The following is a 14852-nucleotide window of genomic DNA, read 5'->3' as shown; positions in this document are numbered from 1 at the left end:
TAATATTTCTGTTGTTGTTCTTAGCAACAATTTAATGGCGGTTCAAGGTACTTCCTGCAATCTGTCTCGACAACCAAGTCCATAGACAAGACTCCGTAAAAAAAGAAAAAGGACGAAATATTAGAGTCCCAGTCCTTAATATAGCCATGCGCTTCGGCGCCGAGTAAAAGTCTATCTAAATTTCCAGGTAATGCAGAATCAAGAAACCAACCATAATTTATCAATCTATTTATTGCCGAGGGAGCATGGTGAATCGTATTCTAGTCTAGACAGAGTTTAGTTTAGTGAGCAGCAGCAGTGGCAGTCAAATTGTGACCCAACTCCCCCATAGGAAAGTTGTGACTGGAAATTGCCGTTCGCGTTTTGGGGGGTTCAATTAAAGATGTTATAAAGAGGAATATTGCAGATATTTTGGTATCATTATTTTCGTCCTTTTAAATGGTGCCAATTCAATTAAGTAAAAATCCATTAATAACTCCAGAAGTTATATGAAGTTAAAATTTGGCAATTTTCAATTGCATTTATTTTTTTTATTTACCGCGTGTGTTTTTAAAATAAAACCGCTTGTTTTTAGAATAATATCTAAACTTTATTCATGCCAAATTTCAGGGCTCTATATCTATGCGCAGACACTTTTTAACTCTGCGCCGAAATGCCGTGTTTACATTATCTTCTCATCATGGCTGCCCGACGATATCGATATTCATATCGATATTTTAAATTTAGTTATGTACTATTTTAAATTTAGCCCATATTATTTTCAGTACTATTATTTACTGTTTTTATTTTGAATACATACTTTCCAACTTTATTTATGGGCATTTTCTAGTTTTTGTTTTGAAAGTTCGTATTTTTCTTCTCTTTGTGAAATCCGATATTAATAATATCGCTTTTTAAAAATACCAATTTATTTAATTTTATTTTATTTTGCCATCAAGAAGTCATCAAGTTTCTTTCCCATATGCTTAGATATATTTTGTTATCATTTGTATCCATATTCTAAAGGCCTTAGCCTTAATAATTGTTATGGTAAGAAGTTCTATTAGTTATAAATTTTGACCCCCCCCCCACACATTGAGAGAGAAGGGGGAGGGGGGGGAGTGGGGGGAATAACATTATATTAATTGTCAGTAAATGATGTAATAGCAATTAACCCAAAGTGGTTCAGCATATTTTTTTTAAAGTATTAAAAGCCAGAACTTTCCTTCTAATTAAAATAGGGAATCTGTTTAAATTTATTTGAACTTTTTCAATCTACCATTTTATTTATATGCAATTAAATTGCCAGAGGTAAAAATAAACTCATTATGTCATTATGCAACATGTTTATATCTTTTCATTTAAATACTCTCAAACCCTTTTTTATTCTCTATGTATTAAATCAAAGAGGGTAATTATTAGCAATTGTTTCAGTGAGATATTGGGGATAAATCCAGGTGATATTTGCAAATTGTTTCTCACGTCTAGCCTAGTTTTTTCTTCTTCTTCTTCTTCGTTCCTCTGATGGACATCTATGGCTGCAGTCCGATATCTGCTATGAAGTCTGTGGTCCGCTTTAGGTCCTCAGCCTCACCATAGAGCTTTGTGTTGAGTGTTGTAGGGGTGACCCAGTGGTTCAAACGTTGCACGTTGTATAATGGGCAATCCATAAGCACATGTAAAGTAGTTTCATGGTCGGTTCCACATGGGCAATAAGGGGTTGTTCCAATACCTAGCTTTGTAAACATATGTCCTCTTAGTCTATTGTGTCCTGTTCGGAGGCGGAATAGGGTGACTTGGCTACTTCGCTGAATGGCATGGATTGGATCCTGCTTGTTGTGTTCCAGGTGTGTGTCATTCCTTTCTTTGTCTATTTTTAGCTTTATTATTTTCTTTTGCTGATGGTAAGTGATTGACGACTTCGGTTGTTCCTTTTGGGCTCCTTCTTTGGCCAGTTGATCGGCAATTTCATTTCCATATATACCTATATGACTTGGAATCCACTGCAGCACAATTTTTCCTGTTTTATCAGATAAGCCATCAAGGGCCTCCATAGTGTGTGCGGCTTCAGAGTCCTGGTAATTTTCAATAGACCGGAGAGCATCATCAGAGTCTGTCAAGTAAACCACATTTTTCCCGTATATTCTGTGATCTCTGGATAGTTCTTTTGTTGCATTGAGGATGGCTTTTTCTACAGTTTTAGTACTTGTGCATATTGAACCCACTGATACAGATATTTTTGTTTCTGTTTTATCTGTCCAGTGTATGAGTGCACCAGCACCTCCATTCATGAGGGGGCCGGAAACTGAGCCATCTGTATAAACTCTTGTCCAGTTGGTCATTGGGTATTTTTTATCGATCATCTTTAGGGTTTGAGCATTGTCATTATTGCTTCGAATGTTTTTCTTGTTGATGGTTATGAATTTTTGTTTCTTTTTCCACGGTGGTGGTTTGAGATTTGGGACATTGATTTGGGCAATATCTTCCTTTGGTGTCACTTTATATTTGCTCTCTAGTTTTTGTCCCAAGGCGATGAAGTTTTCCCTTTTGAGCCGATTCTCTTTCTTTTCCATTGTACTTGGATGCAGTGGTTGGGATTCCATGAATTTTATCTTTGAGAATTGTGTCATTATTTTTAAATTTCGTTGTTCTTTGAGAGGTTTTATTCCTATGTGGGTTTCCATCTTGTGAATTGGTGTTGTTTTCATTGCTCCAGTGATCACGCGTAGGCATTGGTTTTGGACTTTTTCAACCTTTTGAAATTGAGCCTGTGAGCACGTTCCCCATGCCGATATGGCATAGTCTATTGCAGGTCTTACATATCCAAGATATGTCTTCTTCAGGACGTTTGAGTTTGCTCCCCATTGCGTTCCACCAAGTTTTCGGAGAAGCTGCATTCTCTTGTACCCTTTCTGTTGACTTTCATCTATTTGATGTTTCCAAGTGAGTCGAGGGTCAAATTTCACTCTTAAAGTGAAAATATGTATATTTTTTAAATATTAGTGTTATTTTGTCTTCAAAATAGTTGTGATTTGAAAAAAATGCCAAAAATATGCCAGCTTGCGAAACCCAATTTTTCCATTCCAGACGACTTTAAAAATTGCAAACGCCGAGTTTTTAATTATGTAACATTTGCGTCATATTATGTAATAATGTGTTAATTTAAATTGTTTATCTTCCTCTTTGTTAATGTAAATGCATTGTCCTCGATAAGACGAACATTTTGGTATACAATATATGATAAGAACTCCATATTGACTGTTTTAACCATTTTTTATTAACATCACGCTATTTCGGTCACAACTTTACAATGGTAATTTTGGGGTAAAAATCGGTCTGAAATTTCAGATTTGAACTGCCGTAACTACTTTTCTAATCAAGATAGAAACAAAATTCAAACTGTTTTGTAATCTGTGTTGCCAGCTCTTTCATATGACATTGGTTTCAAGTGTGTGAGTTACATTTAGAATTTCTATTAAACTCCCTACACTTAGTAACTTACCTAGACTCTATCTCTATCTATCTGGCTAGATAGCTATCTAGTTGTAAGATGACGACAAATTAGAAAACAAGAAGCGGGGCCAAATCCGTATGACACTTTAATTTACACAGAACAATTTTCTTCAACTCTGAAGTTGTCTATTTCTATGATGCGTCTGTCTATTTGTATTGCAAAATAAAAAGCAGCCTTCTATGCAATGGAATTGAAATAATATGAAGATGCTGTCTGGGTCTGAGTCTGGGCCAAAATTGCAAAATCAAGACTCACCTTAATAATATAATAATAATAATAATAATAATAATAATAATAATAATAATAATAATAATAATAATAATAATAATAATAATAATAATAATAATAATAATAATAATAATAATAATAATAATAATAATAATAATAATAATAGTAGGCATCCTTCCGTCTCAAGAGACGATGGTTTGCGCCCTGTATGGCTTTAGTCTCATCAGTCCTGTTGAGAGCAACGACGGGTGTGACTCAGCAGACCAATCCTAATAATAATAATAATAATAATAATAATATTTATCATCATCATCATCATTACTATTATTATTATTATTATTGTTATTATTATTATTATATTATTATTATTATTATTATTATTATTATTATTATTATTATTATTATTATTATTATTATTATTATTATTATTGATATTATTATTCCCCTCCGCCAAGACACCATAAGATATCGTTGCCTAGGCATGCCATGAAGGAATATAGATAATTCATCAAACAAGATGTCTGATGTCAACAGGAATCACCCGTGTTGTCCAAGTGAGCAAATTGGGGGTTAATAATCTTGCCCAACGAAAAAAACGAAAGTGTCTGAAGCGGGGCTCGAACATGGGACCTTCCGGGTCACAGTGCAATGCCTTAACCAACTTATTTATATTATTAGCTAGTAGTAGTAGTAGTAGTAGTAGTAGTAGTAGTAGTAGTAGTAGTAGTAGTAGTAGTAGTAGTAGTAGTAGTAGTAGTAGTAGTAGTAGTAGTAGTAGTAGTAGTGGTAGTAGTAGTAGTACTATTATTAGTAGTAGTAGTAATTTGTCATTATTATCATCACTAGTAGCTATTCGTTTGGTACTTTCGTATAAAGGTGGTCCCTGCCGAGTGGAATCATTTTACCAACGTTATGTTAGACAGATGTTTTATATTGCTCAAGATAAATGGCAATCAATGTATTTCTGTTGTAAATTTATTTTTTTTAAATTGCAATGAGCCTCAATGAAAATGATGGGATATGAAATTACATTGAGACGTGCACATATTTTCATGTCTGATAACTGAAATTGTTATGGGCTTATTGGATTGTTGTAATGGAATGGTCTCCAATTATCATAAAGTATTGTCCATTGCAACAATGTTAAATCAAGCCCATAGTTGCATTCCATTATCAGGCCTGCAAATATGTAGACATCGGTACATTGTCATTACAATAGAATAGAATAGAAATGCATAATGTTGATAAAAATTAGCATAGAGGGTTAAAGATTTGAATTTGAAATAAATACATTATATTTTCTAATATCATATAAGCAAATTACCCTTTACGTTAGATGAACCCATATTTCGGAATATCCCAAGTGACATAGTTTTGACACTTGTCAATAATAGTGAAAATATGACTCGGGATCGGTAGTCCACCCCTACCCACTATTTTCACTACTGCCTGTTGTAAGTTTTTAAAGCAATTGAATTTTACCACTGATCACTCTCATACCATTTATGGTAAACTCAAACCAGTTGTTGTAAACATGTTCGTAGTCCACCACAGACAGATAATTTTGATTGAATCAAAATCCTTATGGCAGCCCTGTATAGATTTTGACAAATAAAAGCTAGCTTTGATGCAAGCCGACATCTTATTCAGATTGGGTTAATTTTCACTGCTTTGTTCTCAACATTTGTAAAAGTCAAAGAGATGAGCCGTGATGAGAGATAACAATCTCTCACCAACCCATTGGTCAATGCACAATTGTTAATCCCAAGATGAAGGATGTCACTCAGTCTCTCCTTACAACTGTCATTGTCTACCTGTTGTCTAGACAATGCCCAGCCCCTTCGCCTACTACCTAATGGTCACAGATGACCTCACAAACCCATACTTCAATGCCCCACCCTCTTTTGTGTCTAAGAGAATGGTGACACACTCCTGTAGCATTAAACCCCGCCCATTCTTGATTCTTCAACCTGTCATGATTTCACCCATGATGTAATCTAATAATGAGATTTTGTAAGCGAAAGTTTGTTGCAATTAACCAGTGACTTTTATATAGAATTAATTTCTTGGGAAATGTTGCGATTAATGAAAAGTTGTGATTAACTGAGTTTTGATTATCTGGACTGTCCTACTGCTACTACTACTACCATTACTACTACTACTACTACTACTACTACTACTACTACTACTACTACTACTACTACTACTACTACTACTACTACTACTACTACTACTACTACTACTAGTACTACTACTACTACTACTACTTCTACTATCTACTACTACTACTACTACTACTACTACTACTACTACTACTACTACTTCTACTACTACTACTACTACTACTACTACTACTACTACTACTACTACTACTACTACTACTACTACTACTACTACTACTACTACTACTACTACTACTACTACCACACAATTATTGAAAAAATTAAATGCTAGCATTTTCTAAAATAAATACAAACAAAAATCGAGAAAATTTTTGCTGTTGTTTGTTGTGTTCTCAATTGATGAATTAAAGTCCTTAAAGTTCCATTATTATTGCAAATGAATGATTGGCATTTGAGTTTTTTAAAACCTTTTGTTGTTTTTCAGACAATTGTTCATAATAGCCATTGAGGGGGAAAAATGCCTTCGAGTGAGAGATCTGCTCGCAGTTCCATTAGGAACACCACTGACTTTGGTCGAATGCCAAAATATGGCAAACCAATTTATGAAAAGCCTGAGAGAGTGAATGACATGTACCCATTGCGTGCTGCTGGATTTGACCAGGTAAATAAATCAACTAAATGTAAAACAATAAATTTTAAACTGGGCCTCCAAGATTCATTTTGATATTTAGAAAACTAATCCATAAAATTTTCACAAATGAAAAATGCTAGTTAAATGTTTGATGTATGTGATGTAAATTCTTTTAAAATTTTGTTTTCACAGCTTGGTTATTGTGTGTTCAAAGAAAACTGTATTAATAGGAGACAAAAGGTTAATGCAAGCCATATCACAAAGGACCTGATAGGAGGGGTGCTCGATATCCAATATATCTTAATGATTATATTATCTTAATAATTATATATATATATGCAAAGGGACAGAAGGATCACGATCTGGTATAGCAATTCAATGATTTTTTCTTGGGGCCCCTCTATTCCACCAAAAACTGGATAATGTCGGGCACATGACTATTGATTTGTTCATGTTTCTCAATGCCAGATGAAAAGTTTACTTTTGCAATTGCGTCATACAAAGGATAGCAAGCATTGCATTGTCGTTTCACACTATAGAAACCTGGATAACTCTGCTTATGTTTGAAGGCACAATGATCTGTGATAAATTTGCTAATATTTATTCTGTTCATTGTTTTGTCTCTGCAGAATGATCTTCAGAGGGGAATTGACAAAGTGCTTGGGCCTTTATCACTTTTTGCCCCATTCACTCATGAAGATGGTAGGTTTTGAAGAAGGAGTTCCCTGTAGTCCAGTCGTACCATTGAGATAAAAGAAAAGTAAAATGGACATTTGGAACAACTGTCTAGTCGTACAGTGAACTGAAATTCAACACGCAAGGGACGAAACATTGGGTGACTTCATTCATTATCAATGGTACACACTTAGATAAAGAAAAGAAAATATGGAACGAAAAAGAGGTGTCGACTTTAAGCACAAGTTGAATTTGAGAGTGTTGACTTTTATGTGGATTCCACTGCATTATGTGTGGATAAAACCTGGTGCTGAAAATTGGATTAAATGTCTAAACTGCGCAGAGTGTAAAAAATGTTCGTGGATAAATTGAATGAGTAGGCCAAAAATACTTCGTAATTCTGCTCATACTTCTCTTTTTCTGGTTCAACCTTACATAATATCAGTTTGACATGGTTGGTCACATATCGAGAATGTCTAAGATTTTATTTAGCTTTTCACATTCACTCCAACCTATAATTGTTTGTTTGATCACACCATTTATTTCTCTTCCCTCCCCCCTCCCCCTTTTACATGTACTCATCAGTCTTAGAAATTCACATTATTTATTACCATCTAATAATTTTGTGTGTTTTTAAAATCTTTTTTATTTTATATTTAAAAAATTCATATATCACTTATTGTGTCAAAATCACCAATTTTGTGTTTGATTTTAGTTCCGGATTCAAGTCCTCTTCAATTGGAGAGACCAGTGACACCGATAGATGTAAGTGACTAAAGATGTATGTTTATATTAAATGCTAAGAATTCTTTATGGACCCAATTGATGGAAATATGAACTCATGCATGAAAAATTGTTTATTCATTCATTTATTTATTTATGTATTCATTTATTTATTTATTGTCTTTATTTTTATTTACTTATTGATTTATTTATCTATTTATTTATTTATTTATATATTTATTTATTTATGTATTTATTTATTTATTTATTTTGTTGTTAATTTTGTTTATCTATATATCTATGGCGTGTAGACAGGGTTTACGTCATTTCATTTCTGAACACTCTCATCTATTTTTAATGATGTAAGTATATAATCATGAAGTCCCTTTTTTTATAAGCAGTGATTTGAATTATTAGGTGAATATGTTAACATTTATTATATAATAAACACAACATGACAGAGTATCTTATATCATGTTTACTCATCCATCCACTATGTACCTTCATCATTTATTTGTCCCTCCTTTGTTAACACTGCATTATATCCTTTGCAGGAGGAAATAAAAATTCAACCTCTTAGCATCGAGAAAATGGCTAGATATGTTCGAAGGAGAATAATGGCAAAACCTGATGTTCCTTACATGTCCATGGATGATCAAAAGAATTTGGTATGTCTTACTTTTTTCTAAACATCATTTTAACACTTGAAAGATTTAGCTGAATGCGAATTCTTTAAATACATTTCTTAGGAGCATCAGATATTTGTTTTATTGCAATGATATTCTATTTTTGTTTTTGTAATTAACTAATGTTTCTCCTTCTTTCAGCTTATCCCGCATTTTGCAGGATTGCCATAATGAATGCCACATCTCCATTCATCTCGGTTCATAACATCTTCCTCCAGGCTCAGTTCTTTCGTATTGTCCTTTACCCTATCCAATCATCTAGTCTTTGTGTGTCCCTTTTTCCTCTTTCCCGCTAATTGTATATCCAATACTTGCCTTCCCATGAACTCCCCTCTTGTCTCTTAACATGTCCGAACCATTTCAGTCTATCGTCTCTCATCTTTATTGATAAATTATTCACCTTTGAATTTGTCCATTTCTCACTTTATCTTTTCTTGTCCAACCAAGTGACCATCTCAACATCCTCAACTTCTTTATCTTATTTCTTTGTTGTAACATTGCTGGTCTTACAACATATATACTTTTCCCTTCAGCTTTGCGGAAATTCGTTTGTCACACATAACTCCAGTGGTAACCTTCCCCCAATTATTCCAGCCTGCCTTGATCCTCTTCTTAACCTCCATCTCATTGCCACCATCTCCTTGTACAGTTGTTCTTAAGTATTTGAATTGGTTTGTCTCTGGAACATCCTCTTCTCCTATCTTTATTGGTGGTCCTGCTCTGTGTTGTCCGATGCACAAATACTCTGTCTTCGATCTGCTTACCCTTAATCCCCTCTTTTCCAACACCTGTCTCCAGTCGTCCAGCTCCTTTTCCGCCTCAGCATACATCATGTTCCATGGTGCGTCACGCGGAATGGGTTCTGTGAGAACATCCATTACTGTTGCAGATCCCTGGTGTAATCCTACTCTTACATTAAATGGCTCAATTGAGCCAACAGCTTTCCTTACCACTGTCTTGTTTCCTTCGTACATATTAATGAACTATTGTTTAACCACCTTAAATTTTCAAAGACATAATTCACAATTATTGTAGTCAATTGCTCTTGGCATCAAATTACTAGATATATTGATGTTTTCAGATGAAAAGCCAAGCATAAATCTTTGCTTACTGCTCGGATACCTTCTTTCCATTTTTAGCCAGATAATCAACTTTTGTTTCTTCACTACCCTTTTACCTGATGTTCTTTTCCCCCCTTCCTTTTGTTTTTATCCTTGAACTTGATCACATGGTTTTGTTCTGACCCAACCATTGTTGTTATATATTCATATAACTTGATTCTGTTACCCTTGAGGATCTTGTGTTTGTGCCTGGATGGGACTTATGTGATCTCTGACCAGAGACATCGGTAGACTGTGTTTGGGATGTGAATTTTTCCCATGTTTAAGATGTTCTTGTCCTTTTTCTTGGGTGATTGTGAGGTCTGTCTTTTACCGAGTGCTATGGTTCTTAATATGTGCAAGTGCTGTAAAAGTAGAGGGGGAAAAGAGAACAAATAAACAAAATAAAAACGTTTTAATTAAAAAAAACAAAAGTAAAGAAAAAATACACAAACTTATTTAGTTTTTACTGAAATGTATGAGAGTTTTAGTATCTATTGAATTATTGACTGTCAAGGCGGGATAAATACACAACTGTTTTTTGTAATAAGAAGCCAGGATTTTAAAATGTAATTTTTCACTATCTATATTCTATTTTGTTCTTATAAGTATTTAGCATTAATTTCACTATTGTTTCTCTCCAGGCTGCAATCATTATGGGAGAAGTTACTGGTATCTGGCCTGACATCAGAAAACAGATAGATGATCCATTTTTGGTAATCCTGAGATTCTATGGCTTTAGTTTGAGTTTATAGTTGCGCATTAAAGTGTTCATAATATGTATCTCACATTAATATCTCTTTTAGTGGAGTCGGCAGGTTGCTCGACTTGTTAAGATTGAATCTTTGCCATTGATATAGACAGGTCATGTATGCGACAATACTAACAACTAAAGATAAATCCAAAGAGAAAAACAACAAAAAGTGAGAAATAAAAAAACCAAAAAAAAAACAAACAAAACAACATAAAATAAAAAAGCACAAAGAAAGCTAGGCAAAAGTATTGACGAAAAAAACAACAAAAAAACCCCAAACCCCCTCCCTTCTTTTGTCTTCAATCACGTTATGTAATGCCAAATGATATTTTGTCATGAATTTTTTTTTTACACATCCAAGTGCATTGATCAACTTGGAGTTCAGCATAGCATAGCGATTTCATGATAGCACAGCATATGCTTATTTTCATATTACACAGACACCACGTGAAAATAAGGAGTTGAATAGACGAATCGCTGTCCATGTTGTCACAGTGTGTGAACATCTGTTTCATCATTACTTGGAAAAGGCACAAGGTAACACTGGCTCATATTATAGTATTTAGCTAGTCTTCAGTTGTTTTTCTTATTCTTATTTCAGTAAACCAACTCATTTTCTTTTTTCAACAGTCTTCCACTCCCCCTGCCTCCAGTCTTTTATCGCATTTGGCCTAGTTTGAATCATGCAATGCAAAGCCATTTACTTTGAATTAAGATATATTTCATTGTCAACACAATATTAAAGTATTTATGTGATTACATTACAGATTGAGTTAATAACAAATCGAGCATTGAAATGAAATAAATCAAATACACTGGTTATCTTCCTCATTCTTACAGTATGATCTTCTGTGAACTGTCAATAAAATTAGTTTATTTGTTTTTTTGTTTTTTTTGTTTAAAAAAAAATACTTAAGGATATAATGACTGGAACATATAAGAGAAATGCTATACATGTTTTATTTTTTCTCCCAGTGCTAAACAGTAGAGGTGTATTCAGTGGACCAGCCAACATGAGTCGACTAAAGGCTCAGCTTGCTTTGGAAGCCAATGACTTGTAAGAGATTTTGGTCAATGATTCATGCTCCAAGTCAATAAATTCTATTTGTGATGATTAAGTCTCGTTATTATTATTATTCTATTGACACATTTCCTAAAATAACATTTGAACTTAAGTTACAACTCTACGTCAGCTTAAAGAGAAATTCATATTTAATTTTTAAAAAATTAGTTTTGAAATATGAACGTTTTAATGTGTCAATTGCAGTTTCAAGCAATTTGGAGGGAAAAAAAAGTCACTGGTCAGGGTTTTTTAAAGAAAACATTCTGTCCGACATGGAACTGGAGTTTATCTCAATTTCTAAAGCATGAAATGGACAATAGCAATGGCTTACTACCTTTGGATAGGATGGTAGTCTATCACAAAGTACTTTCCACCATATTTAACCAACACAGCTACCCAATCACTGCTGGGAGGACAGGGCGTCAGAGACAAATTTGACTTCACCGGGGATCAATCTCGTCCCTTTGCATGTGAAGTGAATGCTCTACCAACTGAGCTATTGAGCCGCCAAACATTCTTTCTGATTCATTTAGTTTATTTAAATTGTTTCCTTTTTTCTTTAATTAATTAATTTTGTAGGTGCACAGATTTAATGTAATTTAAGCTCAATGTTTAGAACTTTTACAATGTTTGAATGATTGGAGTTGAATTTGTAACTGACTTTATATAATACAACTTTTTATAGTTCACAGTCCAATTAAATGTAATGTTCCAAATGATAATATATTACTATAGGAATCACAGTTAACATCAACAGGGTCAAATATTAAAAGTAACTGACTGACTAATGTGTTCTTTGACTGCCTTGGTCAATATATAAATAGTTTATGAAATTTTTATTAAAAAAAACAAGCAATCATGAATTGAGTTAAAGTTCAATCTTAAATGAGATTAGTACAAGGTTTTTATATATTTGATCTTCAGATTAAATGTACTTAAGATAAGACGCTACATTGTCAATGATATGAGGTCCCCTGATGTAGGAGAGGAGCAAGAGGTTTTGACAACAGACAGGTCATCACCTAGAAGACAGAAGCAGAGAAAAGCTATTACTTATCAGTCTATAGTAAGTAATCATGAATAAATTAATCGCTGCTTTTTAATTTCATTTATTAACTACCTCTTATACCATAAGGCAGCACACATGACCTCATGAACTCAAAAAGTCATTAGAAGGTCTTGAGATAGCTACTTCATTTGAAACCTTTTTTTTTTTATTTTGACTGTTGGATGGCATTGACCGTAGACATTCCTCTCATGGCCTGGCGGAGTTGCCCTAACAGTTGGGTCGTGGGTTTGAATCCTCATAGTGCAAAGTTTTTATTCTCTATTGTCTTCTGGCATTTTTTTACTCACTTCATTTCTAACACCATAAGGAAATGGAAGTGTGTCTTCCCTACACCAAGCTACAAATAAAATTTTAAAAAAACAGACCGTGTTTATTCCCTGCACCAGAAGTGATAGTAAGAGCTAAATGGCTGGACCAAGAAGGCAAGGTGGTTGGGTGCTGTGGAACCACGGTTGCCAATTTGGCGTTTTGATTCTGTTTTGCATGGAAAAAAAAGCTTTATTTATTTTTTTTTTTTAATATTTTTTTACTTTTCTTTCAAATCAATGAATTCGACCTATTTTATAAATAATGTAACACTAACTTCACACACAAACAAACACACATTTTCACCCTTAAAGTGGCATATCATTATTCATGGCAATGGAATTATAAAATGAGGTTTTATTTCCATTTAGATAAGCATTTCAGCAGAAATTGTAATGACTGGAATTTTTTCCAGACCATATGGTATTTTTCTGTGACTTGTTTCAAGAAACTCTGTATGGCATTGCATAACTGTAACACAGAAGGGGCTGGTTAAGTGTTTGACCCACTTTCCAGCACTTTCATTTTTTCTTTCTCCCTTGGCCAAGATAATTAACCCTCAACTTGCTTACTTTGACAATATGAGTAACTCCTGGTGACATCCAATGCGAGGAGTTTGATTGACTTTTATGGGAATGCATTACTCACTTATTCTGTCTCTTCTCACCAAGAATGTAAACTGTTTTGGTTATCTATCTTAACATTTTCTATTATCACTCACCTGCTTTTATTTATTACTCTTCGGCTACCTGTTCTGTTATTGAGAAATGTGAAATCTGACTATCTGTTTACTGAATATGTTTCAGAAGGTTCATTTTTAGGAAAATGATTTAATGAATTAATTGTTAGTTAATCATCATATTTTTGTTTGCAGCTAGAAGCAAGCAGACCAAAATCCAAACATCAGAAATTCAAAGTCCATACAATAGATCACGAGATAAAAGCTGTAAGTAAACTTATATATTTTAAGTGTTTTACGATTTGATCTTGGTTAACATCATGTTTACCAATAAAATGAAATGCAATAAGGCAAATTACATGCATAGGATTTTTAACGACAACACATCAAGCATACTAAAACTTTAATTCACACCCACTTTTCAAACCGAAGTGGAAAATTAAGGATGGATACAGACAGTTACGCTTCAAATGATGATGATGATGATGATGATGATGATGATGATGATGATAATGATGATAATGATGATCATCATTATCGTCATCATATCATCTTCATCATTGTGATTATTGCGAATCTGATATAATATTGATATCAGACGGAAATATACAAATAAGGAATTGGGAAGTAATAAACTTTTTGTCTATTTTCTCAACAGAGGGGAAACCATTTTGTTGAATGAAGAATGAGTGATAGCTATGATCAAGACATCATCTATCTTTATCAGATTCCTTCTTCTTTTCTCACTACTGTTAAATCTTCTTTGTATAAACTTCACATAGCAACCAAAACTTTTCCCTTTATATCACCAATTATTCTATACATATAACACATGTTGATAGTCGTTTTCATTCATGGGTCTTCATAAGAACATAATAATCCTATTTCTCTGTTTGTTCAGATACAAGATCAAATGCCTGATCTAGATACAAGTAACCTTGCTGACTTGGTCGCTGAGTTACCTGAGAGGGAAATAATGACACCCAGTGAAGAAGGTATTCTATAGTCATTGACTTATAAACATGTAATGATAAATTTGTATTCTATGTCAGAAGAAAAGGAAAGATCAACGTGTTCCATTAGATTATTTGCACATTTCCTCAGCTGGACAAATGCATAAATCGTAAAAATAAGAAGATGCGGGTGATATTATATTCTGAAAGCAATTTCTTATGTTCACTTTTTTATTTCGTTTGTCTGACTTAAAAAAGAGAAAACCTAATATTACATTAAGATCATTCATCTTTTTATCTCAACAATTTCCTGAATGTTCTCCTTTTGACTTAAAGTTTAAATAGTGTAAATTTATATTGGGGTTGCTT

The 14852-nt window shown here is 33.6% G+C and overlaps 1 protein-coding gene across 2 annotated transcripts in view; it reads left to right on the top strand.

The window, feature by feature from the left end:
* Positions 1–10: 10 nt before the first annotated feature.
* The window catches only part of LOC144965452 (coiled-coil domain-containing protein 87-like), a 47391-nt gene continuing 32549 nt past the window's right edge, over positions 11–14852 (top strand). Inside the window, exons 1-11 of one of the 2 annotated variants that reach the window (XM_078900811.1) lie at positions 11–187; positions 6329–6505; positions 7105–7177; positions 7866–7915; positions 8428–8541; positions 10304–10375; positions 10854–10950; positions 11389–11470; positions 12401–12542; positions 13726–13797; positions 14432–14525. In XM_078900811.1, coding sequence (XP_078756937.1) covers positions 6362–6505; positions 7105–7177; positions 7866–7915; positions 8428–8541; positions 10304–10375; positions 10854–10950; positions 11389–11470; positions 12401–12542; positions 13726–13797; positions 14432–14525 — 940 coding nt within the window. In that variant the 5' untranslated portion in view covers positions 11–187; positions 6329–6361. The remainder of the gene's footprint in view (positions 188–6328; positions 6506–7104; positions 7178–7865; positions 7916–8427; positions 8542–10303; positions 10376–10853; positions 10951–11388; positions 11471–12400; positions 12543–13725; positions 13798–14431; positions 14526–14852) is intronic. The other variant, XM_078900810.1, reaches the window with a different exon arrangement.

The sequence above is a fragment of the Berghia stephanieae genome, chromosome 2 (assembly GCF_034508935.2).
Source record: "Berghia stephanieae isolate SIO BIC M18660-M18661 chromosome 2, UCSD_Bste_1.3, whole genome shotgun sequence".
NCBI lineage: Eukaryota > Metazoa > Mollusca > Gastropoda > Nudibranchia > Aeolidiidae > Berghia > Berghia stephanieae.
This window is presented reverse-complemented; position numbering and strand designations above follow the sequence as displayed.